Source organism: Physeter macrocephalus, chromosome 9 (assembly GCF_002837175.3).
Source record: "Physeter macrocephalus isolate SW-GA chromosome 9, ASM283717v5, whole genome shotgun sequence".
NCBI lineage: Eukaryota > Metazoa > Chordata > Mammalia > Artiodactyla > Physeteridae > Physeter > Physeter macrocephalus.
In genome coordinates, this window is record NC_041222.1 from 74,741,489 (window position 1) to 74,769,409 (window position 27,921).

At 54.4% G+C, this 27,921-nt stretch overlaps 4 protein-coding genes across 10 annotated transcripts; all 4 read right to left on the bottom strand.

The window, feature by feature from the left end:
- Positions 1 to 222: 222 nt before the first annotated feature.
- Positions 223 to 2,459, bottom strand: RPP25L (ribonuclease P/MRP subunit p25 like). Of its 2 annotated transcripts, none has more exons than XM_007100722.4 (2): positions 2,373 to 2,459; positions 223 to 1,567 (listed from the first exon to the last, which is right to left on the bottom strand). In XM_007100722.4, exon 2 carries the CDS (start codon positions 1,532 to 1,534, stop codon positions 1,043 to 1,045), a length of 492 nt encoding a protein of 163 aa, XP_007100784.1. In that variant the 5' UTR covers positions 1,535 to 1,567; positions 2,373 to 2,459; the 3' UTR covers positions 223 to 1,042. The 2 variants fall into 2 exon arrangements, with proteins under 2 accessions (XP_007100784.1, XP_007100785.1); XM_007100723.4 differs by lacking the exon at positions 2,373 to 2,459 and adding an exon at positions 1,945 to 2,088.
- A 1,461-nt stretch (positions 2,460 to 3,920) lies between these two features.
- On the bottom strand, positions 3,921 to 10,719 carry DCTN3 (dynactin subunit 3). 4 transcript variants are annotated; one of them, XM_007100721.4, is made up of 7 exons: positions 10,580 to 10,718; positions 9,035 to 9,119; positions 8,056 to 8,142; positions 6,128 to 6,211; positions 5,106 to 5,164; positions 4,437 to 4,496; positions 3,921 to 4,245 (listed from the first exon to the last, which is right to left on the bottom strand). In XM_007100721.4, exons 1-7 carry the CDS (start codon positions 10,673 to 10,675, stop codon positions 4,156 to 4,158), a joined length of 561 nt encoding a protein of 186 aa, XP_007100783.1. In that variant the 5' UTR covers positions 10,676 to 10,718; the 3' UTR covers positions 3,921 to 4,155. The 4 variants fall into 4 exon arrangements, with proteins under 4 accessions (XP_007100783.1, XP_054943230.1, XP_023988706.1 ...); XM_055087255.1 differs by lacking the exon at positions 4,437 to 4,496 and having other exon boundaries at positions 3,921 to 4,275; positions 10,580 to 10,719; XM_024132938.3 differs by having other exon boundaries at positions 3,921 to 4,496; positions 10,580 to 10,719.
- A 600-nt stretch (positions 10,720 to 11,319) lies between these two features.
- ARID3C (AT-rich interaction domain 3C) lies at positions 11,320 to 24,130 on the bottom strand. 3 transcript variants are annotated; one of them, XM_028494076.2, is made up of 8 exons: positions 24,114 to 24,130; positions 19,467 to 19,664; positions 17,695 to 18,084; positions 15,781 to 15,853; positions 13,793 to 13,976; positions 13,344 to 13,645; positions 12,604 to 12,786; positions 11,320 to 11,824 (listed from the first exon to the last, which is right to left on the bottom strand). In XM_028494076.2, exons 2-8 carry the CDS (start codon positions 19,632 to 19,634, stop codon positions 11,724 to 11,726), a joined length of 1,401 nt encoding a protein of 466 aa, XP_028349877.1. In that variant the 5' UTR covers positions 19,635 to 19,664; positions 24,114 to 24,130; the 3' UTR covers positions 11,320 to 11,723. The 3 variants fall into 3 exon arrangements, with proteins under 3 accessions (XP_028349877.1, XP_028349878.1, XP_028349879.1); XM_028494077.1 differs by lacking the exon at positions 24,114 to 24,130 and having other exon boundaries at positions 12,617 to 12,786; positions 19,467 to 20,271; XM_028494078.1 differs by lacking the exons at positions 19,467 to 19,664; positions 24,114 to 24,130 and adding an exon at positions 18,881 to 18,892.
- A 539-nt stretch (positions 24,131 to 24,669) lies between these two features.
- SIGMAR1 (sigma non-opioid intracellular receptor 1) lies at positions 24,670 to 27,432 on the bottom strand. Its single transcript, XM_007100717.3, is given in 5 exon segments — positions 24,670 to 25,740; positions 26,533 to 26,625; positions 26,759 to 26,959; positions 27,097 to 27,327; positions 27,330 to 27,432. Coding segments are annotated over 5 exon segments (855 nt in total). The 3' UTR covers positions 24,670 to 25,513.
- Between the last annotated feature and the right edge of the window lie 489 nt (positions 27,433 to 27,921).

Below are 27,921 nucleotides of genomic sequence, written 5' to 3' on the forward strand. Positions count from 1 at the left end.
GTGCCCAAGACCGTGATTTTAACCACTATACTATAATACAGGCATACTTCAGAGATATTTTGGGTTCGGTTCCAGACCACCTCAATAAAATGAAGATCTCAATAAAGCAAGTCACATGAATTTTTTGGTTTCCCAGTGCTTACAAAAGTTATGTTTACACTATACTGTAGTTTATTAAGAGTGCGATAGCATTATGTCTAAAAAAATGTACATACCTCAATTTAGAAATATTTTATTGCTAGAAAATGCAAACCATCACCTGAGCCTTCAGTGCATTACAGTAGTAACATCAAAGATCACTGATCATAGGTCACTATAACAAATATTATAATAATGAAAAAGTTTGAAATATTGTGAGAATTACCGAAATGTGACAGAGATACGAAATGAGCAAACGCTGCTGGAAAAATGGCACTGACAGACTTGTTCAATGCAGGCTTGCCACAAACATTCACTTTGTAAAAAATGCAGCATCTGCAATGTGCAATAAAGCGAGGTATATGCTGCAGATGGAGAAAAATGTCTGACCTGGCAGAGTCCTTAAACCAGCCCAAAGCAGGAAGCAGACAGCCACCCAGGGGTCTAGACACAGTCAGGTTACTGCTTGAGGCTTCTTACCGACTCTAGATCCTCCCAGCACCAACCTGAGCCTACCCTTCCTGTCTCTAGCCTGTGAGCTCCTGGGGGTCAAGGGCAGGGACTCCCACTCCCTTAATCCCACCTCCACACAGCAGGCCAAGCAGAGGCTCATCAGACGAATGGGCAGAACTTTATTTCCTAACCCACTCCTTGGACCTCTGTCAGAAGGTAGATCAGAGGCACTGTAGGTAGAAGGCAATCCAGAACCCGGCAGAGACTCCACACCTGTCACTCTTCATAGCAGTCCCTTTCCACAAGCCAGAGGGAAGTGGAAGCAGGACAGGGAGGCCCACTTCTGTAGACTCAAGTCTTGTTGGGGGTGTTGAGCAGTTACAGAGGCTTCTCAAAGAAGGCCCAGCCATCCTAGACATTCAGGCCTGGAGAACAGCTTGCCAGCAGGTCTTCAAAACCGGGTGTCTCGAGCCCTTCTTCGGGGTCGGGGGCCAGAGCTGGAGGTAGGTGTGGGGCCCAAGCCAGGGGGTGCCCCTGGGGGCTGGTAGCCACACTCACTGGGGTCCAGTGGATCTCGGCTGAGCAGTACCCATACCGCAGGCACATGGCGGCGTACCGTGAGGGGATCTAGGCCTGCGTCGGGTGACGTTGGCACCCAGCTGTCCTCGGTCTGCAGGAAGCGCAGCTTGGTAAGCTGGTGCAGGCCTGGTACCCGCCGTTTGACAATCTCAGCACAGCTGACAGCCTTGCCTGCAGCCCGGCCAGAACCTGAGAACACCACATGCCGAGCACTGCCGCCCTCCAACCGCCCCAGCGCCAGGCCCAGCAGGTTGCGGATTTTGCTGCCATCTCGGACCCGCATCTCCAGGGTATCAGGCGGTAGCTGGGGCATCGGGGAAGGTGCTGGGAGTTCCACAGAGCCAGCCTTCCGGTAGTGCTCCATTCGGCTGCTGTCGTGTCTGAATCTTGCTGCCCACTGCAGGGAAGTGTCAGAGGAATGCTAGGCAGGGTGCCCTGGGCCACCCCCCACCCCCCACCCCGGCTCTCTAGGACGTGGGCCCACTCCTCATCCCAGATTTCCCAGAAACAGGACCATATGCCCTCATCCCCAGGACAGGGGGCCACGCCTGCCTCACCCTGGGAGGGGCTGTACCCCATTCCTTTGGACAGGGCCATAACCCTCCCCCGACCCCAGAGTCCCTACGACAGGACCAAATTTCCCAAACGCTGGCCAAGCCCCCTCATCCCAAGCTCCCTAGCACTGGGAATGAACTTCCCTCATCTGGGTCTCCTGCGGACGGGGCCCGGGCCCTCACCCGAGCCTCCCTGAGAACAAGGCTGAGTGCTCCTCACCCTGGGCTCTCCAAGGGGTGACAGGGACAAGGCGCCTCACTTCGTGCCCCCAGAGGACAGGGCCAAGCCCCTACGCCACAAGCTCGCCGACACAGAGCCAAGAGCCCTCATCCAAAAGCTCCTCAAAAACAGAAGTGACCCCCTCCCCCACTCCGGGACCCTTAGAACAGGGCCGAGCACCCCTCACCCGGAGATTCCCAGGGTCGATCCCCCCAACCCAGGTCACTCAGACACTCAGGAACAGGGGCTTGACGCCGAAGGCTGCTCGACCTAACCCTGGGGTCGAGTTCGCCGGCGGCCGGGCTCGGCGGTCCCCACCGCCACGGGCCGCCCTCAGTGCCCGGCAGGCCGCAGCGGCCCAGCAGCCGACCTCCCCTCTCCTCCCCGTACCTCCAGGAGCCCCCACCCCACTAGGCTCCTGCTCTCACCACCACAGCCGAACACTCCTCAAGCTCGATCCAAAGTCAAGATGGCGCCCCCCGGGAGCGCGCCGAGGCCGCGGGGCCGCGCACGCCGGACGGGGCGGGGCCTGAGGGGCGGGGACCCCGGCGCCTCCGCCCGCAAACCGAGAGGTGGGGGGACGCCGGAGAGTGAGCTGGGCCAGGACACGCGGACCCCGAGCACTCGGGCTGTCTCAGCTGTTCAGCCCCGGGCAAGGAGCACTCCTACTGGGGAGGAGAGAGCCCTGCGGAGGAGAGGAGCGGCCGTCGGAGGAGTCCCGCGTCCGAAGGATGCGGAGGATTTGGCCCTTAGAAGATGACAGGGCGAGCGTTACCCGTTGAGCACACCGAAGCAGCAAAGGCGGAGCAGCGGCTTTCACTTTGGACAAGTGCAAGAGGTGCCGTTAGACGTGGCCGCTGCTGCGGGGGCGAGAGCATTGGCCAGCGAGTTCTGAGCTTGGACCTCACCCCGTGGGCACTGGCGAACCACGGTGGGGTTTTCATCAGGCGCAAGTCAAACCAGTTCGTGTGCACAGCGCACTGTGGCTGCAGCACGGGCGGGCCGCAACCGCTGGTGACTCCTGCCAGCAAACTCCCGGGGGCATGTCCACGGAGATTCGTACGTTGCTCCGCGTATAATAAGCGCTGAAATATTTGTTATAAATCATTTGTTGAAAGAATGAACCAGAGAAACAGCCGTGGGAATGGGGAAAAGTAGATTAAGTTGGAAGATACCAGGAGGTAGATTTGACGACTGTTCGGACGAAGAAGGAGGGAAGAGTCTAGGATGACTCCCAGTTTCAGACGTGATGAATTTGAGATGCCAATGAGACCGTGCTGGTTGGGCTGGTGGGCAGGCCAGATGGAAAGGGGCCTGGAGCCACAGCAGTCCCTGAGACCACAAGGGGGCAGCAAACACTTGGTGGAGCGAGGGACCATCAGTTTCTATGCTCTTTAACATGCTCTCCTTTCCAACTGTACCACCGCCCCCCACGGCCCACCCCCCAAAAGCTCCCTGCATCCAAACCTCTTTTAGTCTCCCCTTCTCGGCTAATAGCACCAAGTAGGCTCCCAAGAGAGAAACGTAAAGGCTCCCCTCTGCATTTGCACATGCTGCTCCCTTGGCTCTCTTTAAAACCCTGCATGTCATCCTCCAGGGCTGCTTCCCACATTCCTTTTTTTTCTGTGCCCCCAAAGAACCCTGGTGCCACCTGTCCCTCCCCTTTTCCTTGACTGTCTCTTCAGCTAGCCTGTACAGGTCAGGAATCAGGTGGACCCTACCTGTGTCCTCCCCACCTGGTATGGCATCTGACATTTAGAGTGTACTTGGTAAATGCGGGATAAATGGGTACATAAACGAATGTTCCACTCACATCAAGCAAATGAGAGCATTCATCCTGAGAGCTCTACCTCTCCCGGAAAGCCAGACTAGGACGAGTATAGCTCTCAGTCCAACCAGTAGGAAGGCCAACAACTCTGGCCTATCAACCTCATCCCCACCACCATACCCATACAACACCGGGAAACTAACACCTCCAGTGATCTGTACAGTTTATTGTCTTTGGAACAGGACAGCGATGAGGGGAGGGGGTGCAAATAGCAAATCTCAAGTAGCCAGACCTCTGACCCCAGAGCCCCACCTGAGTGCAGACAGGTAGGCTGTAAATCCAATAAATACAGAGCTGCCTCTGCTCTGCCCTGTTACAAGGGCAGGTTGGCACAGGGCCTGGAGCCTGGCTTCCCTGGCGCACCCGAGGATGGGAAGTAGCCATCACTCCTCTGCTGGCTTCACTTGCTTGGCAGCCTCTAACTGGCAAAGTAGCTCATCCCACTGCACGAACTGCTTGGAGAGAAGCATTGTCTGGTCGCAGGTCAAGGTGAGAATGGGCATCTGAGAGAGGGAGTGGAGAGGTTTGCATCTGCCTGAAGTGTCGGGGAGCAGGGGGATAGGCAGGCTGGTTGGGATGGGATAAGAGACAGAGCTAGATATGGAATAAAAGGACAGGGCTCCGGACAGCACTCCTCAGGGGCCTGGCTGAGCAGAAAGGATACAGTCTTGTTGTATTCCTCCAGGAGGGCCTTGGACTCCTCAGTGATCTCCACACACTGGTCCTGTGGAGCCAAGGTGTGGCAGAGAAAGGAGTTGGACAAAGCCCCCGCTCCCCACTGCCCGCCTCATCAGGGACCCTCGCTCCCCACAGAGCCTAGAAAAGGTCATGTTTAACCGCAGTGCCAAAAGGAGCAAATTTCTAAAGAGGCACTTTCAGGCTCCAGTATGGGTAGCCTAACTGCAGTCCTAAGGCTGATAGACAAAGGGGTGAACCACACATTTAAGCAAATATTCCTGCTAGAATATGCCTCCTTCTCCCTGTCCCCTATTTCTGAACCCTCTTTTAACTTTACACTAGGGCCTGGGAATAGTGAAAAAACAGCTCTTCCACCATAGTTAAGGACACATCAACCCCAGGAATTCATGGGTACCTCCCAACATCAATCTTCTGATACCTCTGGGTATCCCTACTCTGGGAGGCAGGAGACCTGGATGTGACCATAGGCAAATCCCTTACCTTCTGGAAGGCAGATGGAAGACAAAGGATAAACCCTAAATTCCCCCTGAAGCTGATATCAGGGAAGCCTGAGGCTGCTTCCCCAGGAGGCAGTGGTGGGGTCTAGGAGCCTCACCACCTCTACTTTCCCTTCCAGTCCTCTCCCCTCCCATACCTGCTGCTGGATGTGGATCTGGGCCAAGCGCTGCAGGCGGGCGGCATGCTCAGGAACGGCTGTAAAACACAATGCACACTGCCTAGTGATGCTTGTGCCTTCCCCCGGGACTGCTCAATAGTCTATTAGGTCTTCGGTAGGATTAGAGTATTGAGTGGAGAAGCTAAACAAACGCCAGCTTCATCGACCACTGCTTCTGGAGGTGGTGGTGTGACTCCCTGCCCACCCCAGTCTTACTCTAGGACCCAAAGGGGAGGGGAAGATGCAGGCCCCTAGAAGAAGACAAAACCTTGGGGTTCCCAGAGTTGCCCCATACACCCACCCCAGGGCTGTGAGCAGGGCCAAGTAAAGAAAGCTTTGATTATCATGGGATCTGTTCCTTTGCTCTCAGCCCAGAGGGACCAGGTCTGCCGGGCCTAGGGAACAGGGAGCCTGCAGGTGGGCTGAGGATGAATGCCAGGTCCCTAAGCTGGCCACCTGGAATCCAACATCCAGAGCCTCAGCCACCATGCTGGGCCCACAGCTTAAGGGTGTCAGATGCTCAGCAGGAAGCTGATCAGGGGTAGGGAGGGGGAGCTGGGAAAAATACCTCTAAAGACAGACAAGATGGCTGTCTGAATTCAATTAAAGTCACTGTCTGCTTGTCAAAACCCAGGCCTAGGGACTGCACTAGGCAGTGCGGCAGGAAGAATTCACACACATTGACACACCTGGCAGGGACTCTTACAGTAAAATCTGGGCTCTGCAGCACCCTGAAGGACAGATGCTGAGGGGTGGGGTAGAAGACAGAAGGAATCCCAGAGTTGGAGGCCGCTGGCCTTACATGAGTGTCCTTAGTGCCAAACTGCCTGACATTCTGAAGCTGAGCTCTCTGCCCTGGAAATTTTAATCCCAGTGCAGGTGTCTTGTACCCCCAGGGTGAGATAAAGACAAGGAGTAGAGCTAGCCTGAGCCCAGGGAAGTCCTGCCCATCCACCCACCTCCCCAAGTAGAGTAATGGAGCTGCAGCCCCAGAGAGGTACCTTTGATATGAGTGCTGTCCAGCATGGGCACCAAAGCCTCCACCTGCTCCAGAAGCGCAACCTGGGAGAGGATAAACTGCTCCTCTGAGGCATAAACAGACAAGGCAGTGGCAGTGAGGTGATCCTGGGCACGGCCACTCCCGTGCAAGGGGCCGATGAGATGGCTGAGCCTGGAGCTTGGGGCAGCTAGTCTGCCCACTGCCCCCTTCTCTATGTGCACATTCCCACTATCTGCCTCTACCTCTCTTGGATGCCTCTGGTCTGACCTACCTTGAGCCCAAGGAGCCTCTAAGTTCCTCCAAATCCTACCTTTCTCCAAGTTTTAACTCTGAGGCCCCTTCCTCTAGCCTCCTATCAACAAACTCAGAGCCCCTCCTAGGCCACAGGAAACAAAGTACTTCAGACTTGGGTTCCCACATGCAAGGGCTCCTGGGAAGGTGTGAAAGAGGAGACGTGGAAAACTACCAGGCAGGTTCTGCTCAGTGGATCTGAGAGGCACAGACAATTACAAGTTCCTGGACAGCTGGGACAGTAAAAGGACAGTCCAGTGAGGAAAGCAGGACTGGGATGACCCTGTGCACAGGGGGCTTCAATGGCTGCAGAGTGGGAAGGGCATTCAAGAAGGGAGGACTGTTATGTCAAACATTTGGAGGCAAGAATGCTTGTCAATTAGTAGAGGAAAAAGGATTCATTTGGCTGAACTGGAGCAAGGAGAGCACAAGAAACAGCTAGATGGGAGGGTAGATCTGGCAGTCTATAGAAGGCTTGGAATGGCATGCTAAGAAATTAGGAATTTATCCTTGTAGGGAGAGAGACACACACACACTGAGGTTCCAAAGTAAACAAAGTGGCATGTTGGAAATGTGTTTTGGGAAGATGATACTGAACCACATGCAACAAGGGGAAGACTAGGGTCAAGAAGAGGGCTTAGGAGACTGCAACTATTCATGTACAAGGGGATGAACACTGAGGCAGTGGTGACAGGGAGGCATGGAGAGGCTGGACTTAAGAATCAGTGCAGGAGGGACCTCCCTGGTAGCACAGTGGTTAAGGATCCTCTTGCCAATTCAGGGGACATGGGTTCAAGCCCTGGTCTGGGAGACCATGCCGCAGAGCAACTAAGCCCGTGCGCCACAACTACTGAGCCTGTGTACCACAACTATTGAAGCCCGTGCGCCTAGAGCCAATGCTCCGCAACAAGAGAAGCCACCGCAACTAGAGAAAGTGCACGTGCAGCAATGAAAACCCAACGCAGCCAAACATAAATAAATAAATTAATTTAAAAAATAATAATCGGAGCAGGAGAAGACCTCCTGAACTTGGTGTCTAAGCCACAGCAGTGGCTCAGGTATGTTCTGGTTCACCATTGTATACCTCACACCTAGGATAGTCTGGATCACAGTAGATGATCACTTTGAATGCATGAACAAACACAGGTGCTTGGCAAACCATACCTCGTGGAGTGGCTAACTAACTGATAAGCAGACATTGCTAAGACAATAGTTCCTGCCTAGAATTCTGAAATCCCAGTGCTTTCTCGCATGAAAGAAAGATGTTGAAACTCATGCCTATAACCTCACCTCTCCCAAATGCAATGCTCTCTGCCCCTACCCTTTCCTAGAAGCTCCTATGTCTACTGAGCAGAAGTAAGGAAGGTTCCGAAGGAAAATCCTAGAGGCAAGCCATAGATAGAACACTGGAGTAGCTTCCACTGTGGCTGGTACCATGGTCTGCAGCTGGCTCTGAAGTATACTGTACCCAGTGCCTACTAGAGGACCACAGGACCACCTCCAGCCTCAGTCCAGAACCAGGCCAGATTCCAGAAAGCAGCTTTCAGGGCTGTATCCAGGAGAGGGCCGGCAGGGAGTGCCCGACTTCTCCCACAATCCACATCCCCAGATGCATATGCATATACTGTCCAGCACTACCTGCTAAGATGAACTGTAGCTTAGAGGCATCAGGTATGGCAATGCGGTCAATGTACTCAGGATCCAGGTATTTGATCAGGTCTTCAACTAGAAAAGTAGCAAGATGGAAAATGGAATAAGGTTGGGGAGTGGGGATGTGTCTTGTGAAGGATATTAGGGGAGGTGTCAGCCTTGGGGAGACCCTTGAGTGAGGAGCTGACACCCACAGTGTCCACCAGGCCTCCACCAGGTCGCCTATCCCCACTTCCCTGTCTCTACCCTCTGATCACCTGCTGGCCAGCCTCAAACTTTAAAACCCTGGGACCCTCAGCATTCCCACTGATCTGTTCTCAGGGCTGGAAGGCAACTTGCCCCTCAGTGCCACCAAGACATGCCAGAGTTTTATCTGATTTCTAGTTCCTGAACAGGTTGCTAGCTCTGACATAATCAAAAAGGGCTGGGGGGCTTCCCTGGTAGTGCAGTGGTTGAGAGTCCGCCTGCCAATGCAGGGGACACGGGTTCGTGCCCCGGTCCGGGAAGATCCCACATGCCGTGGAGTGGCTGGGCCAGTGAGCCATGGCCGCTGAGCCTGCGCATCCAGAGCCTGTGCTCCGCAACGGGAGAGGCCCGTGTACCGCAAAAAAAAAAAAAAAAAAAAAAAAAAAGGGCTGGTTGAGCCAAGGCTGGGGCTCTCAGTGCCTGATTTCTTTCCTGCCTCTGAACCTTGCCTGTGGAAATTCCATACTCCTCATCCCTCCTTCCCCAAGGGGACCTTTCAGGCAGAGCTCTTATCCCATAACTTAGGACATTGCCATGGGCTTGGGGTTTAACCACAAAGTAGAAAGCACACCCCAATTCACCATTTCATCAGGGCAGTGTCTTCACCTGCTATCCCCAAAGGGCAACTCCAGTGACCTACTAGGCTTAAGAACCTGGGCAGGTAACCAGGAAGCACAGGCTTGGGAAGGAGAGCAGACAGACACCTCATGGAAGCACTTACTCTTTTTGTACAGAATCTTCACCCTCTCCCTCTTGCTGGCGATGTTCCCCAAAGCCACTTGCACCTTGACCAGGCCATCGGCCACCTATTGGGGGAGTGGAAGTTAATTCCAAGATTTACCACTTGGCTCAAGTCTCGGAAGAGATAAAGAACCCTCATTCCCTCAGACTCCCAAACCTCTTTGTCCAAACTATCGTCCCCTTCTCTAGTATTAAAAGAGATTCAGGGCTTCCCTGGTGGCGCAGTGGTTGAGAATCCGCCTGCCAATGCAGGGGACACGGGTTCGTGCCCCGGTCCGGGAGGATCCCATGTGCCGCGGAGCGGCTAGGCCCGTAAGCCATGGCCGCTGAGCCTGCGCGTCCGGAGCCTGTGCTCTGCAGCGGGAGAGGCCGCAACAGTGAGAGGCCCGCGTACAACAACAACAACAACAACAACAACAAAAAGATTCAACCCTACCTTCCGGGAATCCTCAGTGTGAAGGGGGAGATAATCATGTACTCCTTGGGGGAGTTTCAAGTGTGACTGGGGAGGTGATGAACTACTTTAGAGTTTATAGGGCACTAGCATATACTATCTATTCCCTGATTCCCTCCTCTTGGCTGAACCTACCTAGGCTTTAAGGGTAGAGGATGAGGAACTCCAATATTAAAGGGTTGAATAGACAGAGAGGCTATGGAAGTGAATGATGTCACACAGGTTTTAGGTTAGAGGGTAAGGAATGCCAATATTCAAGGGTCAAATATATGGGGAGGCAAATAAGACTGCGTAGAAGCAGCCAGAGAGGTAGGAGGAAAATTAGGAGGATTTGCATCATAGATGTGAAAAGGGAGAGAATGTTCTGAGAAGTCAGTTCTCACATGGGACACAATCTGCTGGTGACAACTAATTCCACAAGAAGTGTACAAACAGACATCATTACCTCTGAGGCACTCAATCAACTCCAGGGTGTGCCTGACACTCCACCTTCAGTGAAAGGTCTTTCCATAGTTAAAAAGGGGATGGAAGGGAAACTGAGCTGCACAGTTGTCAAAATTCAGTCACTGGTGGGAAGGAGTGCCAGTCCATCCATGTCTGAACACTCAGTACCCAATCCCTTCCTCTCCTAATCCTGGCCCTCCCAGACCACACCTCTAACCCCCTGGAGCCTTCTTTATCCACCTCCGGTCTGCCTCTTTTGGGGTCCTATGGACCTCTCTTTACACAATTCACTTAGCAATTACGCAGGGCTCCACAACGGCCCTTCCGGGCTTCAGCTCTTACTGAAACTCTAATTAGTCAGCTTCTCGAGTGTGTCAGGTCTCCCCAACTACCCCGAGAGGGCAAAGACGGAGTCCCCACAGTAAGCCCACCTCAGACCCACAGTGCCCTCCGTGGGAATGGACCCCGAGGGCCCGATATGCTCCGGGAGGTCTCGAACCTTTGTTATTTCAAAGGCCGGGCTGCGGGCAAAGGGACTCTGGAGCGGTAGCATCCACCTCGAGGACCAGGCCAGTAGAAGGCTTTTGCTTTGCCCAGAGAGGGACCACTGGACCTCAGATAGCTCACCTTCCGCGAGCCGCGAGACCCGCCTGGCCCGTACACCCAGCGCTCCAGCTCCTCCACACGGGCCTGTAGCCGCTGCACATCTGTCACAGCCGCCATAGCTCCCGCCGCCCCGCCTCAGCCAGGAACACCCAGAGGGCGGGACGTCCGTCCAAATAGAGAAGGCGGGCCGATCCGAGTGGATGGGCGCCCCTGCCTACAGGAAGTGATGCCACGATTCAGCCCTTCGATGCCGGAAGCGGCAGGCAGGGCCGACGAAAGTTGTCAAAAGCTGTCTGGTAACCTAGGCGACGGCTACCCGTCAGGCCCTACCCTAACTTGCAGCCCCTGCTCGTCAAGACAACCTTTGCCTTTATTCCAGGGTACCAAATTCCAGGTTACCAAAGAGGTTTCCCTACCCCATTCTCCGAGGTTGCACATATAAATATACCCATTATTCTAAGATTGGTCCATTCCCATAGAATAGTAGGAAGCCCCGTGAGATACCATAATCTTTTGGAGTCTTCTAAGGTTCAAGCGATTAAGTGTCATGCCAAGGACACTCAACATTGTAGTGGCAGAATCGGGATTTGAACTCAGGCAGTCTGATTCATGAGACTGAACTCTTCTACTCATGGCCTTTGCTATTCTGTCTTCTCTGAGAACCCCTGGCCTAACACAGCCTGTGTACACCACATAATTCCTCCCCGACCCACAGGCCCAAACAAGAAGGAGAGGAGGCACTGGAGAGGGAGGGACCGCAGCTTTATTATCCAGATGTGACCTGAGGGACATCTTCAAAACACTCCAACTCAACCCTTCACCTGGCTCCTGAAGAGAAGCAGGTCTGACTCGAAGAGGTGGAGTCCTACAGATGACATTGACACAGGGGAGCACATGAGGAGATGATGGGGGTTACCGGGGGAAGAACTCTTTGGTAGATGCTGCTGGAGTTGGCCAGGGAGGAGGTGCCCTCCTTTTGCAATGAGGTAGATGTAACATCAGAAGAAATCTCTTTGGCTTCAAGTCCACATGGCATGGTTGAGGGGGGGAGTGGCCACCTCCCAGGGCTGGGTCCCAGAATGGGCACCTTGGAAGAATGGGTTGGAGCGGTGTCTCCTCCCCCCTCAGCAATGGGGTTGCGACTCTCAATTTCAGGTGTGAGCTCTCAGGGTGAGGCGCTGGAAGGGGGCCCCGTCAGGGGTGGGGGTGCAGGGTTGGCTGGGCCCTGGGAAGCTGGCACGGGCTGGCGACGGGCAAAGAGGACGCCTGGCAAAGGGGTGAGGAGATGGTAGAGGGCAAACACAAGCAGAAAAAGGCGAGGCAAAGAAACAGAAGAGGGAAACAAAAGTCAGTGTCCTGATTGTTGGAACACCACACACAGAGCCCTGCCGCAACCAATGAGGACAAGCCCGTTGAGTCAGTTAGAGACTCCTGTGCCAATACAGATACCCTCCAACAGGTAAACAAGAAATATTTACACTGATACATAGGCCCATGACAAGACATCCCATGGTATTCATGCCAGAGAGGTCATGCCTTGGATCCCATGCCATGTAGACACCCCCTTTAATCCATGCCAATGTAGCAATCCCCTGAACCCCATGTTACCCATGCAAGTTTGGATATCTCTGAACCTCATGCTAGTAGAAAAAGTCTAAAATCCCCATGCCAGTGTAAATACCCCTGACCTCATGCCAGTATAGACAGCCTGCAGTACCCATACCAGTGTAGACTACCCCGTTGATCTCTAGGGCCATGTTGATACTGCTGATACCACTGCCTGCCAGATTGAGAGGCCCATCCAACTGCTCTTCTGTCCAGGAGGGGGCAGGGGAGTCACATTTTGGGGAATCAGACTTCAGACTTACAAGCTCCCCCCTCCATCCCTATAGACAGCCCCCATTCCAATTCAGCCCCACACCTGTAATCACAGAGTTGTCTACTGAGGGATCTATATGCCCCACCTCCAATGCCTATGGGGTGATGGGTCTGTCCTCCCTCATTGCACAGGCCCTAAGCCCTCTCAGCAACAAGCCCCTCCTCACCCCTCAGGGGAACCTTGCCACGGGGCAGGAAACTGGGGGGTGCGCCGTGTCGAGGTGGGTCCATGGGCCCCATCAGCACAGCCCTCTTCTCTGGGGGCTCCTCTGGTGCCACCTTCTCACGCGCAGGTCCAAAGGCTAGGCCCACAGGCAGTGCCAGTCGAGAGGTTGGAATTCCGCTCTCCTCTGAAACAACAGGTCATTTAGCTCCCCTGACCCAACCAACTCTGTCTCTGCATCTGGTTCTCCCCACAGGCCTGGGACCAAGGGAGGTCACCCAAGCTCAAGCACCAAGTTCAATCTCCCCATCCAGTCTCCGAATAGAGGCTCTGAAGCTGGAGAGCCCCAAAAGGCCAATATATCTGACTAGGTTTGTCCCAGACAATTTGGGGGATTTCTTTGCTTTCGGTTGTTAAATAAGCCAGGAAAAACAGGAGGCATAAACCACATGCAAATAGGAGCCCTCGTGTTGAATGAAGCGGCTCTGGATAAAGGACCTTTTCTTGAGTTTCAGGCCCACACCACAGTAACCCATATCCCAGAGCTCCCAAGGCTTCATTGACCCCAAACATCAGGACCCCTAAACCTGAGCATGCACCAAACCTCAGTGCCCCGTCAGTCCTTACCGTCCCCATACTTCGATGCTCCCAGACCTCAGAGTTCCCACATTTTAATGTTCCCTATATCTCAGCCTCCCCCTAGGTCTCAGAGACCCTCAAAGTTCAGCCGCTCTCCCCTCACACCTTTCTTAATGGGGTTCGGCCTCAGCTGCGCGCAGGCGTGCGCCGGCAGGCCGGAGGCGGAGCCCTGAGCAGCGCGGGGGCCGGGCGTGGGCGTGGGCGTGGGCGCGGGAGGGGCGGGCCCGGGACCCGAGGCGGGGCCAAGAGTGCCCCGAGGGGACTGCCCCACCAAGCCGAAGAGTGGGGCGTTGGTGTAAGCTTGACGACGGCCTTCCCGCCGGTTGCTGTCGATGGCGGCCTGGAGCTCCCCCGGGGAGCTGAGCGCCCGCGTCTCGCACTCGTACGGGTACAGATACTTCATGTACCTAGGGGCGGACGGGGTGGGGTTGGAGGCTGGCCCCAGCTGATCAAGCCCCACCCCCGGACACGAACCCCCCGGGCCCTCCGCGCCCCGCGCCCCACCCCTGCTCCCGCGCCTTGCTCCCACCGCTTGCGCGCGCGCTTGGCCTCACTGGGTGCGTAGAGTGAAGGCGGCCGACGTGATGGTGGTGGGCAAGCTGAGGCCGCGCGTGACCTCCCGCCACACCTTGCGGTTGATGACTTCCACCAGACCGCCCTTGGCCGTCACCAGGCGAAACAGCGCGTACAGGTCCAGCACCTGCTTCGCCATGATGGGCACACGGTTCACTGGCGTCCCTGGTCGGGGGGTTGGCAGAGAGTCAGGACACTAAGACTGAGACCCTGTCTGCGGGCATCCTCAGGGACTCGAGGAGTCGGCTGCCTGGACCTGCCTGGGTGAGCCCCAGGTATAGGGCGGGACCGTCAAGAAAGGAGGGGAACAGGGAGGGATGGAGAGGTGGGATTGCAGGCAGAGCCCACAGAGCCCCCAAGGCCTCCACTGTAGCAGGAAGGATGGGAGGCTAGACCAGGGGTTGGCAAACTTCTTCTGTAAAGGGCCAGATAGATGGTAAATGTTTTAGGCTTTGCAGGCCAAACAGTCTCTGTCAGAACTCCACTCTGCAACTGCAGCCTGAAAGCAGCTATAGAGGATATTTAAAGGAATGAACGCGGCTCTGTTCCAATAAAACTTTATTTACAGACTCTGAAATTCGCATTTCACACGTACAGAAATGTTATTCATCTTTTAATTTTTTCCACTATTTAAAAATGTGAAAAACATTCTTTTCTCATGGGCTGTTAGATCTGGCCCGCAGGCTTTAGTTTGCCGACCTCTGGGGTAGACCATAGGAAGGACTTCCTGACTGTGCTGAAGAGCCAGACTCCCTTAAGCAGCGGCCCGGGGTGGCTGCCAGAGGCGGGAGGATGGTGGATGGGAGAAGCAGCAGCCCCCGCCTCGGCTCGCCGACTCCGCAGTCCCCGCCGCCCCCGCCAGCCACTCCTGACAAAGGGGCCTGTCTGCGCTGAGCGATGGGCCCCAGTTAATTCCTTACCGATCCCGTCCCCTTCCGCTGCCGCCTTTGGACCCGAACAATTAGCTGCGGCCTGATTAATGGGGGGAAATTATCGGCCCCGCGGGATCTCCTCCCCCCCCGCACAGGGAGCAGAGGAAGGCAGGGACCTGAGGGAGGCAGAGCTGGGAGGAAGGGGGCGCTAGGATCTGCTGAGACCACCCTACCCCACCCCCCAGTGGAGGGGAGACCAGGAGGAAGGGGCAGGGAGGGGACGTTGGGACCAGAATGACCGGGCCTTCCTGGGGAGCCAAAGGACCTGGGGCCCCACGGAGGGTTCCTGGTTAGGAAGGGACCCGAAAGGGGTGCTGGGCCTGGGGTGGGGGCCTGAGGGACTTTGGCCAGCAGCTGCACTAAGGGAGGGGGGCAGTGCAGCCAGTTAATTAGCAGCTTATCAGGCCGCACTCGTGGAGTGAGTTAATTAGCTTTGTAGAGAGAGATAATGAGTCAGTCTTCGGACCCATGAATCTGGGGAGAAGCCTAAGTGATGGACTGCCGCCCAGCCTGATCCCCTCCTGGACCCTTCTTGCATTCACTTCTGGCTCTGAGATTCCTGGAAAGGAATTCCTTCTCCTCCACAGCCCCTGCCTACCCCTTGAGAAGTCCTCCCTTCAGTCTAATTCCAGTCCTTCCTGATGCAGAACACCTTGGGTGTTTCCTGCCTGAAGCAAGGGGAAACTGAGGAGAGACAAGGCTGGAGGAAGCAGCAGGGAAGAGGACCAAGGCATTCCCATCCCAGTCCCCCAATTCTGGGAACCCCCCCACCCCAGGCCAGCCTCCTACTAGTTCCCCCTCCCACCCTCCCAATTGATCCCACACTCATTAACCTGCCAGTGGGCTGGCCACTAATTAATCCCTGGGTGGAGAAGGGGGGCAGGGTCAAAGGTTAAAGACGCTATTGAGGGCCCAAAGGATACATGCTGCCAAGCCCAGGCCTCTGCAAAGAGGACCCAAACTGAGGACTAAACCCTGGGGTTTCCCTTCCTCAAACCTGGTAAGTGGGGGTCCTTCCCTTACATCAACCCACTCACCCCTCTTCTGCATGAAGCTAAACAGGTCATCCAGAAATTCTTTCCTCTTGGGGTCTGCATCGAGCTCGTACAGCTGGGGGAAAACTGAGGTCATTTTCCAGCTCTGCTACCCAGCACCACCCACTCCAGGACCCTTTGGACTCCAACCCCTGGACTAAGGGTACCCAGTTGAAGGGGTAAGTAAGTTCTGAAATGTAGACTTCCTGAGAGAGCATTGGGTTCTCTCCCCTGGGGGCAGGTGTGGGCACTTTTTTTCCTGATACACACAGAGACCCCTCTACTGGCCAGTGGTGCCCTGGGCAGCTCAAACCACCCATCTGGGGAGTAGGGGAAGAGAGAAAGCTATGGAGGCTTAGCCTGCCTTCCAGAGCCCCAGGGAGGAAGTCAGGCTGGCGCTGTGTTCCACATTGAGGAAACAGACAGATATATCTGAGCCACTCAGTCATACCTGCAAGGGCTTCTTGCTGTTCACATGTCTGTGTGCCAGGGGTGGGGATGAGGGGCAGAGATGCCTCTAACCCATCCCTCAGGCAGGGTGGATGCTCAGAAAAGCTCCTGGATGGAAACCTTGGGCCCCTCAGCCCACATATCTTCCAGGAACAGCTTCCTGCACTACAGAAGCTACCACAGAGGCAATGGCCCTGAACCACCCAGGATCTGTAGGTTCAGGACTTGAAAGGTCCAGGGGTTATCCTACCTATTCTCAGTCACCTGGAGCTCTACTTCCAGTATCAGCTCTCAAATATCCCCAAGGAGGGACAATCCCTAAAGTAACAGAGTCTTTTACCCAGAGTGACAGTCCCTGCATAACACCCATAGGTAACACTCCACCCCCAATAAAAACTCTCAGAGCAAAAAAACACCCATGAGTAACAAACCCCAAAGATGCACCTTTAAATCTACACTCCCACAAGAACTGAGCCCTACGTCTTAGATGGATACCCACAAAAAACACACACAGTCAACAAGTAATAATCCCCAGAATTATACCCAGGAGAAACAGTCGCTAGAGTCACATCTCCAGAGTAACAGAGCCCCGAGTAACACTATCAGTTTTACACTAACACCACAGAGTCTAAGCATAGATTAACACTTCTGGAAAATACCCCAAACCAACACCCTACGAGTAACACCACCAGAATAGCACACCTAGAATCTCAGCCCTGCATAACATCTTCTTAATGACAGCCTAGAGTAGTGCCTTCGAATAACATCCAGATGGGTTCCGCAGGGATGAAGAACCTCAAATTAAGTCCCTGTGAGTAAGGTCTTGTCATTCCCAGCTGCACAGGAGCCGTTTAGTCACACTGCGGCTGTAGTGGCCATCACAGGCTGGGAACTGTCACCCATAGAACTCAGGCCGGGGAGAGGACATGGGTGGGGAGAATGTGACAAGGAAGAGATGAGGTGGGTATCAGCTTGCCAAAGGAGCGGCAACCTCCATTCCACTTCTAAGACAGAAGGAGACAGCCCAGGACACCCCCACTGGTCACTGGAATATGACCTTGTGACTTGATGTGTGAGAAGGTATGGTAGTGCTGCCACCGGGATCCCCAGATCCCCCTCCCTCAGAATTCTTGAAGGCTCCTGCTCCCCTCCCACTATCCCTTCCAGCGTCACCAACAGCCTCCAGTCTGTCAGCCTCCATGTTTCTGGGCGTCTCCTGCACCTCACGGTGTGTGCCTACGCACTTCTTTCCATGTCTCAGCATGTCTTTCCCTCCCTCCCAGTCCCCGTCTAGCCTTCAGTCTTCACACTGTCTCTCTCCAGGTTTCTATGTCTCTATCTTTCCATCCTGCAGAGCGCAGTGCGGGGCGGGGGTTGGTGGTGTGGGGGGCGGGGCTACTGATCCCCTTGCTCTGCTTTTGCCCAGAGAGTAGGAAGGGGTTGGGCCTGACACTGAGAGGGTCCTACCTGCTTGAACTGCTCCTCATAGGTCCACTCATGGGGATGAGGTCCAGGGGGCTGGCTGGAAGGTGAGAGGGTGCCCCGGGTCCCTGGGTGGCTCTCCTCGGCTGCCTCCTCTTCTGCGCCGGCTTCCTCTCCTTCCTCATCCTCTTGGGCATCCTCTTCTTCCTCAGCTCCAACCTCCCCCAAGCCCCCGTCAGGGGCCTGTAGGGTCCGGGATCCAGGAAAGGAAGGCCGCGGCGGTGGTGGTGGTGGGCGTGGAGGGGCCAAAGGCCCCACCCCCTGGGCCAGTCGGGCTGCCTGCTGTCTCTGCAGGGCCTCCATTACAGCTTCCAGGCGCAGTCCCCCCACTGGTGGGCCGGCTGGCACCAGGCGCGGCCCTGAGGAAAGGGCTGCCTGTGGGGGAGAGAATTATGCGTGTTGCACCCGCTCCCCCAAAGCCCCCAACACAAGGGGAGGTGGTTATGGATTCAGGGAAGTGCAGGGGGGCCATAAGGAAAAAGAAAGATAGCTTTCTCAGAGGTGGACAGAGAGGTAAAAAGAGCAGGAGAGACAGAGACCAGACCCAAAGAGACAGAAACAGACATCGACTAAGGACAGGTAGAGACTGAGCAGATCAAAGAGGGTGACAAGGACCAAGAAACAGAGAGATGGAGGAGAGAGATCCAACAGAGAGGGAGAGAGACAATGACAGGGAGATATGGGGATAGAAATGAGAGATGGTGAGAGACAAGAGACTGAGAGGGACCAAGGTGGAGAGTGACAGAAATATCAGACAGAGACAAGAATGGAGAGACAGAGACGGGGAGAGATGAGATTGATAGAGATATCCGGTAGAGAGACCCGGGAAAGTAAGAGAGATAGAGGAGCAAGAGATAAATATCAAAGACCTGAGTGACAAGCAGTCCAGGGAGACTGACAGACAGACAGAGGCAGAGGGAGACAGGCAAAGACCGACGCAGCAGGAGACAGAGACAGAAGAAAGAGATTAGAAATAGAGACAGGGCGAGACAGTAAATAGAGAGGGACAGAGACAGGGAAAACAGACGGAGAGACGGGGCAGAGACGCAGAGGACTAGAACCGAGGAGGAGCGGGAACACAGGATGCCGGGGGTAGAGCCCGGGACGGGGACGGGGACGGGGACAGCAGCGTCTCCACGCCCGCCCTCTGGCTCCCCGCGGCCACACTCACCAGCCTGGCGCGGCCCGCTGCCCCCGGCGTCTCCACGGCGCTCCCTCCGCTCAGCCCGCCTGTCGGGCGGCCCCTGTCTCAGGTCGGTTCCCTGTGCGGGGCCCCTGCCGTGCGCTCCTGCAGCCGCGCGCTCCTCCGGCCGCGGGGCGCTCACTCGCTGCTCTGCCGGCTGCGGCCGCGGGGGCGGGACCCGAGAGGGGCAGGGCGGGCGGGGGCGCAGGGGGAGAGGCCCTGGTGGGCTCTGCCGCTTCCAGGCCCCCCAACAGGTGTCTCCCACCCTCCATACAGCCAGATTCGGGGTGCGGGGAGAGGGCGCTGGAGTACTGCTGGGAATCGTGCAAAGGAGAGTGAGGAGTCCACCACCACCGAACTCCGGACCAGGGCCCCTCCCAGCCTCACAAGTCCGGGGGCGGGGGGTCCCCACACCCGTACTCAGTGCCCGGCATCCACATACAAATATTCGTGTTCACACACCAACACACCCTGTCACAAGTTCAAGGTACACAGCCGCCCTGTCTCACATACTTGGTTATATAATTACTACAGCGCCAAAGGCCTGGACAGGCTGTGATCTGAGGGGACTTACTCTGCGGGGTGCTGGGGTGAGAGTGGAGGGCCTGAGCAGAACAGAAGCTTCTCCCCTGCCCTGCCCAGGTGCTGTCCCCAACTGCACGCACGCTGCAGTTTGCACAATACGCGCACATGGTGGTGAACTCACTTCTGCACCCACACACTCAGAGGTCTCTGAGCTCATTCCACACCAGCAGCAGGGTACACATACCACCTGCAGGTACAAAGCCACACGGCTTTTAGCTCTTTTGACGTTCTATTATGGAAATTTTCAAACATATACCCAAGAAGAGTGAATAATATAATGAACCTCTGGCAATCCTCAGAATTTCAATGGTGATCAGCATTTTGCCCATCTTCACATAGATCCTCCACCCATGTTTGCATGACTCCCAATCTCTAGCTCCAGACACCTTTAGCCAACTGCTCCAGGCCCACTCTACTCCCAGTTATCCTCCAGATGCTGAGATGCTGTTCCTTAGCAGCCCTGGACCCCACTCCTCTTAAACACCCTCATCCATTCCCCAGTTTCTTCCTGTGCGGAAGGGAATCGACCTACTAAAAGCATTGAGAGTCACCGGGAGGTGATGCCAAGTATGTGAGTGAACAACACGCCTCTGTAGGAGTGATACCTGGCATAGGTGTGAAACTCTGCTGTGTCAAACTCAGCACCGGGAAGCACCACCTGACCTCATTCATACCCAGTGAGGCACACTGGTCTCAGGGCCAAGATTCCTCTAGGGGGCAGAAATTCAGGGGTAACTTTTGCCTCCTCCCCAACCCTCTCCCAATGAGTGTGCTCCTCTCAGACCCAGCTTGCCCTGTTCTGGACCACCAGCTCTTCTCACCAGGATCTTGTGGTGGGTGACAGCCCCCTGCTCTCACTGCCTCCAGCCTTGTCCCCAGCCCAGCTCCCACTGTGGCACTAAGTCCACATTCTCTCTGGCCCATCTCCAGCCAGCCACACTGAGGCTCAGTCTTGCTCACACTCCAGTGCCCACCCGCTCAGATTTCAGGTCTGACAGCCAGTCAGATCCCACTTCCACCAAGAGGCATTGGTGATCCAACCACCTTCAGATCCAGTGCCCCTGCCCCCATAGCTTGGCGTGGTATAAGTTCTCCTGGGGCAGAGTCCAGCCCCCTCCGCTGCCATCTCTCTCCAAGGCAACTCCTGTGCTCAGCTTGCCTCCCCACTGCACCCCACCCCAGCTTCCCTAGCTGCTCAGAAGAGAGGAAGTGCCTGGAGAGACACCAAGGTAAGATTCCTGTTGGAAAGGTAGGAACTGGCTTGGGGAAATTCCAGTTCTGAGGGTTTGGAGATTGCTTTGGAGAGGGTGGAGAGGGTCAAGGGACTTGGACACTACTCCCAAAAGAAAAGAATCAATCAAGCATAGTAAATTCACCTTTGGGGTCTGAGCCAGGAAGGTACAACTGGGAAGGGCAAAGGGGAAGGAATAACCTGACTGGAACCTGGTTTCTCTCTCTCTCCATCTGTGAGGAGGAAAGGCTGTCTCATACCCACACATAGACCCTCTGATCCTATACCTCACAGAGACAGACAGACTGACCTAGACATCCATTAATCCAACACATACTTACTGAGCACTTACTTTATGCAAGGCACTTTTGGACACAGGAGTAAATAAAACAAAGTCCTTATTGTAATGGCATAATTCCAGTGGGGGAAATGTATATTGTGTCACATGGTGATAAGTAAAATGGAGAAAAATAAATCTGGGTTGGGGGGAATAGAAACGGAAGGGTGTCATTAGTTACCTATTGCTGTGCAACAAATTACACTCAAACTTAGCAGCTTGAAAAAACATCTATGTTTTCACAATTCTGTGGATAGGAAATTCGAGAGTGGCTTAGCTGAGTGGTGCTGTTTTTCATGAGGTTGTAGTAAAAATGTTGGCTAGGACTGCAGTCATCTGAAGATTTGACTGGGACTGGAAGATCCACTTTGCTCACATGATCCGTTGGCAGGAGGCTGTTCTCCCTAGGTGGGCTTCTCCATGGGAGATGACCTCATACCAGAGTGTCCTCCCAACATGGCAGTTGGTTTCCCCCAGAGAGAGTGATTAAAGAGGGAAGAGTGCTTTTTATGGCCTAGTTTTAGAAGTCACACACTGTCACTTCTGCCATATATTAGTTGTTAAAAGTACATAACTAAGTCCAGCCTGCATTCAAGGGGAAGGGAATTAGGCTTCACTTCTTAAAGGGAAGAGTATCAAAAATTGTATGGAGGTATTTCATTTTATTTATTTACTTATTTGGTTGTGCTGGGTCTTAGTTGCAGCAGGTGGGCTCCTTAGTTGCGGCATGCGAACTCTTAGTTGCACCATGCATGTGGGATCTAGTTCCCTGACCAGGGATCGAACCTGGGCCCCCTGCATTGGGAGCTTGGAGTCTTAACCACTGCGCCACCAGGGATGTCCCCTGGAGATATTTTAAAACCAACACAGAAGGGCTGATATTACCCAAATGTTAAGGGAAGGACTCGCTGAGCAGAAACTGAAGGAGGGGAGGAAGAGCCATACAGTCAGGAGAACAGCAGGTGCAAATATCCTGAGGTGGAAGTGTGATGTGTCAGAAGAAAAGCAAGGAGGCCACTGGGCTAGAACACAATGGCCAAGGTGAACGGTTGGATGTTTGGTCAGAGGTAACACAGACCTTGGAGCAGGTTCTTGGAGGCAGTGAAAGGACTGAATGAGATGGGAAGCATTGGAAATGTCTGAGCAGAGTGAAAGTCTGACTCTGGCTGTTGTGTGGAGAACCCTCCACAAGGGATGCAAGCATGAGGCTCAATTAGGAGGCCTTTGCAGTAATCCAGGCAAGAGATGATGCTGGCTTGGACCAGGGTGACAGCAGTGGAGGTGGCAAGAAGTGGTTAGATTCTGAATATGTTTTGAAGATAAACCAGAAAGTATCTGTTGATGTCTTGAATGTAGAATGTGACAGAATGGGAGGTATCCAAGATGACTCCAAGGTTTTTTGGCCTAGGCAGCTAGGTAAATGGAGGTACCCTTAACTGAGGCAGTAAAGACTATAGGAGGTGCAGGATTGGGAGAGAAACCAGTTCGCATTGAACACTTTTAAGTTTGAGATGTCAATTGGATGACCAAGTGGAGATGTCAAGTGGAGATGAAAGCAGTCAGATATCTGAATGTGGAGCTCAGAGGAGGTTTAGACTGAGACAAAAAATTAGGCATAAGATACATAGATGGTCCTTAAGATCCAACCATGTTGTTGCAAATACCAGGGTTTCCTTCTTTTTCATGGCTGAATAATATTCCATTGTAGATATATACCACATTTTCTTTATTCATTCATCCTTGAGGGCATTATGCTAAGTGAAATAATCAGATAAAGACAAATGCTGTACGTTCTCACTTATATGTGGAATCTAAAAACAAACAAACTCGAGTCACAGAAACAGAGAACAGATTGGTCGTTGCCAGAGGCCAGGGGTGAGGCAGGGCCAGGGGGAAAAATGGGTGAAGGTGGTCAAAAGGTAAACTTCCAGTTTTAAGATAAATAAGTCCTAGGGTTGTAATGTACAGCATAATGACTATAGTCAACAATACTATATTGTATATCTGAAAGTTGCTAAAAGAGCAGGTCTTGAAAGTGTTCATCACAGGAAACAGTTTTGTAACTATGTGAGGTGATGGATGTTAACTAAACTTGTTGTGGTAATCATTTCACAATATAGACATACATGAAATCATTATTTTGTATACCTTAAACTAATAAAACCTTACATGTCAATTGTGTCTCAGGAAAACTAGTATATAGACATATAGATGGTTATTTATTTATTTATTTATGGCCACACCGTGGGGCTTGTGGGATCTTAGTTCCCTGGCCAGGGATTGAACCTGGGCCCCAGCAGTGGAAGCGTCCAGTCCTAACCACTGGACCTCCAGGGAATTCCCTAGATGGTACTTAAAGTCATATGAAATGGTTGAGATCACCTCAGAGCAGTGTAAACCTGGGAAGTGAGAGGTTGAGGAAATGAGCCAGATCTAGCAGAGGAGTCAATGAAGGAAGAGAGTAGTGTCCTGTAAGCCAAAGGGGTCTTTTAAGAGTAACTGTGTCAAATGAAAGTGAGAAGAAATAACCACTGGACTTAGCAACAGAGATGGGGAGGAGCCTGGGAGCCTAGTCCTATGTGAAAGGTAGGGATGACAAAGGGAGCTGGGGCATCCCTAATAGATGTGGGCTCTGAGCCTAGAGGCAAAGCTGGGTTACAGGGTGGGAGAAATCCTGAGGCTTGGCTTTGCAACCTGTGATCAAATGGAGAGGCCCCAGACAGGACCTGTCATGGCCAACACTCTGGTGGTGGTAAGGTGTCAGGATGGCCACCTTGCCTGGGCCTCACATTCATTCTGAGCCACATATTTAGACTTTTGATGTTGCTTCCAGATGGTTATACATGTACTTTTGTATTTTTACTCATTAGAATATCAAATTTTTAGAATGTACTTTTACAATCATGTTCCTTCCATTTTTAATGTAACAGAATCCTAAGAAGTGAGAGGCCTGGGCCTTACTCATCTTCAGAACAGGGCCAGGAGGAGGGTGAGGCAGGTGCAGGACCCTTGGGAGTGTGTACTTCAGGTACCTCTCTGGCCTCATCCTAGTCCCAGCCCCCCATTACCTTAGACACCACCAGAGAGTGTGCCTGCTCCCCAGCCCCGGGAGCCTCCACAGAAGTGGGGGGTCCTGGAAAAGGCAGACTGGAGAGAAAGAACTCCTGCCCTGGGTGGACGTGGACACGATACCCTGGAAACCTAGAAAAAAGCAGACGGAGAATGACTATGCCTTTCAGCTCAAAAGTGGCCGCACACTGCCACCCCGTGGTCATCCAGGGCAAGGAGTCCCAGGACTGTGCCCAGAACAGCACTGGCAGAGACAAGACCAAGAGCAAGACACACCACAACCTCACCGAGCCATGGATTTCTGAAATTGTGGCATTCAAACCTGGTGGAGAGAATCTTATTAAACATGCTGATCTCAAGGCCTCAACCCAGAACTGATCTCTGGGGATTGGGCACAATAATCTGTAGAGTCAACGAGCCTGCCAGGTGATTCCTGGGAACACTAAAGTATATAGTAAAAAGCTGCTGTCATAAACTGAATCACACAGAGAGAGGCCTTCCTGAGGCCCCCAGGAGTTAGAGGTTCTCCTGCTGCTCAGACACGAAAAGAAATGAAACTGTTCAACAGGTCTTTATTGACAGACACAGATAGATGGACAGAGAATGCAGCAAAGGCAGTGTCTGGAAGCTGTGGTAAGTGTCTGTGTGTGTGCGTGCAGAAAAGGCTTTCTCTAGGCCAGCGGCAACCCCTTGGACCTGGGCCCACCTGTCTAGGTCCTCACCCCAGCACTGGGCCCTCAGCTGAGGCCAGCCTCCCCATTATACCCTGGTGGGAGGTATGACCTCAGCATTTGCCACATTCTTCTGGTTTTCCAGCTAACTTGGTTGCGAGGGTGGGGACAGGCCATGAGGGTACTTGCATAGCAGGGGAACAGAATGGGGTAAGGCATATGGTGAGGACAAGGAGATGAAGGGGAAGGGCATCACAGCTGCAGGTGAAGGGAGCCTCCACAGGCAGCTCCTCTTCTCCCTCATCCCCCCCAATGGCTGCTGGGTTGAAGGGTCAGACCCAGGCAGTTTGTAATAGTCACCCCCATCCCTAACTCCAGAGCCCTGACTAGGGGCAGAGAAGCTCTGGAAAGGCCTGAGTTAGTGAGTCGAGCTTGTGGGATATGTGCTCGAACATGACTGGCCCCTTTGGTATATGTGGGGCTCTCTCTCTGCATGGGTGTGAATGCGTAATGCTGCCATACACACAGGATTCAGTATCTGAATGTGTGTCCCATGTGTTCCCACGACTATGTCTGGTTGTATGCATGTGTCCCTGCTCATACACCAGGAACTCAGTATCTGCATGTTGTGAGTATGTCCATGTCTTTTCACGTGGGCTCCAGCAAGTGGATGTGTGCAGGCCTGCCCGCTCCTGTCCATCCACAGGTCCTCCTTCAGGCCTGGCTGGTCAGGCGTCCTGGCCAAAGAGGTAGGTGGTGAGTTCAAGCCGGAGGCCCCGGGCATAGGCTTGAAGAGTATAGAAGAGGGTGAGGAAGTCCTGGGTGCTGAAGATTGTGTCAGCCAGCGCGAAGGCCAGGGTAGATGGGATGACACCCCGGCCGTACTCCACCATCCATGTGTTTGGCCCCCACTCCACAGCCGTTGCCTCACCAGGCCCGTGCACCACTGTCTCCCCTGGGGGGACAGGGAGCACCCACATGAAGAGCCTGGCCCTGCCCTCCCATTGCCACCACCTCCCTGGCCTGTGGGCTGTCTAGGGGTAGGGAATGGAGAGGGAGCTTCAGGAGAGGAAAAGCCTTACCTCACTGGCCTGGCTGCCCATCTGCAAGGGTAAGAGGCTAAGGTGGCCACTCTTAAACTTTCCTCTGTGGCATCGCCTGGCTCATGTCCTCTCTTGGGGGAAGCCTCACCTGGCCCTGCACCATTGTTTGGGAGTCATGGAAGTCTGCATTCCCAAGCCTCACTCACGTCAAGCAGAAGTTTAGCTAAACTTGGGCTGGGCCTGTTAGATAGGGAGAGGTGAATATAAGACTTGCCAGGCTTTCTGAGAAATGTAGCTGTTCAGTTACAATGCCTGTCATGCTTGTAACATTCAACCTCAAACTTACTTAGAAGTCCAAATGTTTCATTATACACAAGAGGGAAGACAACTGTCTGCTTTGTCTTTGGGGGCATGAGAGCATTTCTGATTACCCAACTGTCTCCCCAACAACTGCTGGAATACTGGATGATTAAAATCAGACGTGGTTAACAGGAAGCTGTTACGTTTTGTCTCCATTTGACAGAGGAAGGCAACAGAGACCCTGAACCCTGCCTCAACCAACCACCTGAGGCTTAACTAGAGGGCAAAGGAACTAGGAGGAGGACCCCTCAACGCACCCCTTTTCCATGCCATGGCTCTTTCCCCCAACTATAGGCACCCAAGAATGAAGAGACCCACCTCTCTAACACAGCCACCTTACCCACCTGGGTAGAAGACCTCACTTTTGGTAGTGCCCTCTCTCCACTGGTGGAAGGTGCCAGAGATGATGGTATCCGAGATTTCAGCCCAATAGCGCCCTGAGGGACAATCAAATGGACACTTAATATCAGGGTATCCGCACCACTCGATGGCCTGGCCGAACATCAGGAAGGAGGACATGGGCCCCTGTACAGCCCCAGCCTCCCAGTCCGGCCCGCCGCCAGCACTGACCCGAGTGGCCGCTAGAGCCCAGGGCGGTGCCGAAGAGCAGCACGTACTCGGACAGGGAGGCGTGCAGAAGGCACATGGCGCCCATCCAGCCTCCCGCGTTCACGAACACCCACTGCAGCTCCTCGTCGGGCAGCACGTGGCCTGGATGCAGGCGCCGCAGCTCCACGATCAGCCGAGAGAAGGCCAGCTCGTGGTCCAGCCCTGGCGGGGGCAGAGGAACAACCAGGTCAGGGCCAGCATCGGTCACGAACTGGGGAACGGTGCCCCCGGAACCTCCAGCTACGGCCAGCCCTCCCCAGCCCCCTGCCCTCCACCCGCCCGCTCACCCGCCGCCTCACCAGCGTACTGCCGAGCCAGCTGCGCGATCTCTTCATGCTGGAAGACGAAGCTCTGAGTGCCCAGCCAGAGCCAGACCACCTGGGCCAGCACCGCCGCGGCCGCCAGGAGCAGCGCGGCCCACGCCCACCGCCGGCCCACGGCCCACTGCATCCCAGCGGGCGGCCTGGCCCAGCGCAGCGCAGACAGAGCTGGAGGCCTGAAGCTATGACCCGCACTGTCTCCGTGTCTCTGGCGCGCCGTCCACGACCCGTTCCCCCGCCACCGCCGTGGTACGGCTCGCCCTGGCCAATGGGAACTGCCAGGGCAGCGGGGCACCGCCTCTCGGGTCGAACCATTATCTCTCGGGGAGCGGGGAGCCGGGTGCGCCGAAGGGCGGGGCGGCGCAGCGCGCGTCAGGCAAGGGGGCAGGGCCAAGCTCTCCTAGCTGCAGGCGTTGGGGTGTCTAGGCACGCTCTCGCCTAGCGCCGTTCTACTTGGGGTTGCGGGGATGGCGGTGAGACCCAGAATGGACTGGCCCGCCTGGGCTCACTGACTGGTGAAGCAGGCAACCCGGAAACAGGCCTTCCGGACTTGTGATGGTTAAGGCCCGCCTTTGCTAGCACAGAAGGTGGGAAGGGGGCTTTTCTACTTGGGAACGTTATGGACGGCTTTTGGAGGCAGTGACACCTGAGCAGGGTCTTTAAGAGCGATGGGAAGGGCATTCCAGTGAACCAGTGAGACCTACTCCAAGAGCAAAGGCACCGAGGAGAGACACAGCGTGGGGTCTTCTGGGGGCCAACAATTCATTCTTTATTCTGAAGTACAAAATATGAGAGGAGGGCCTT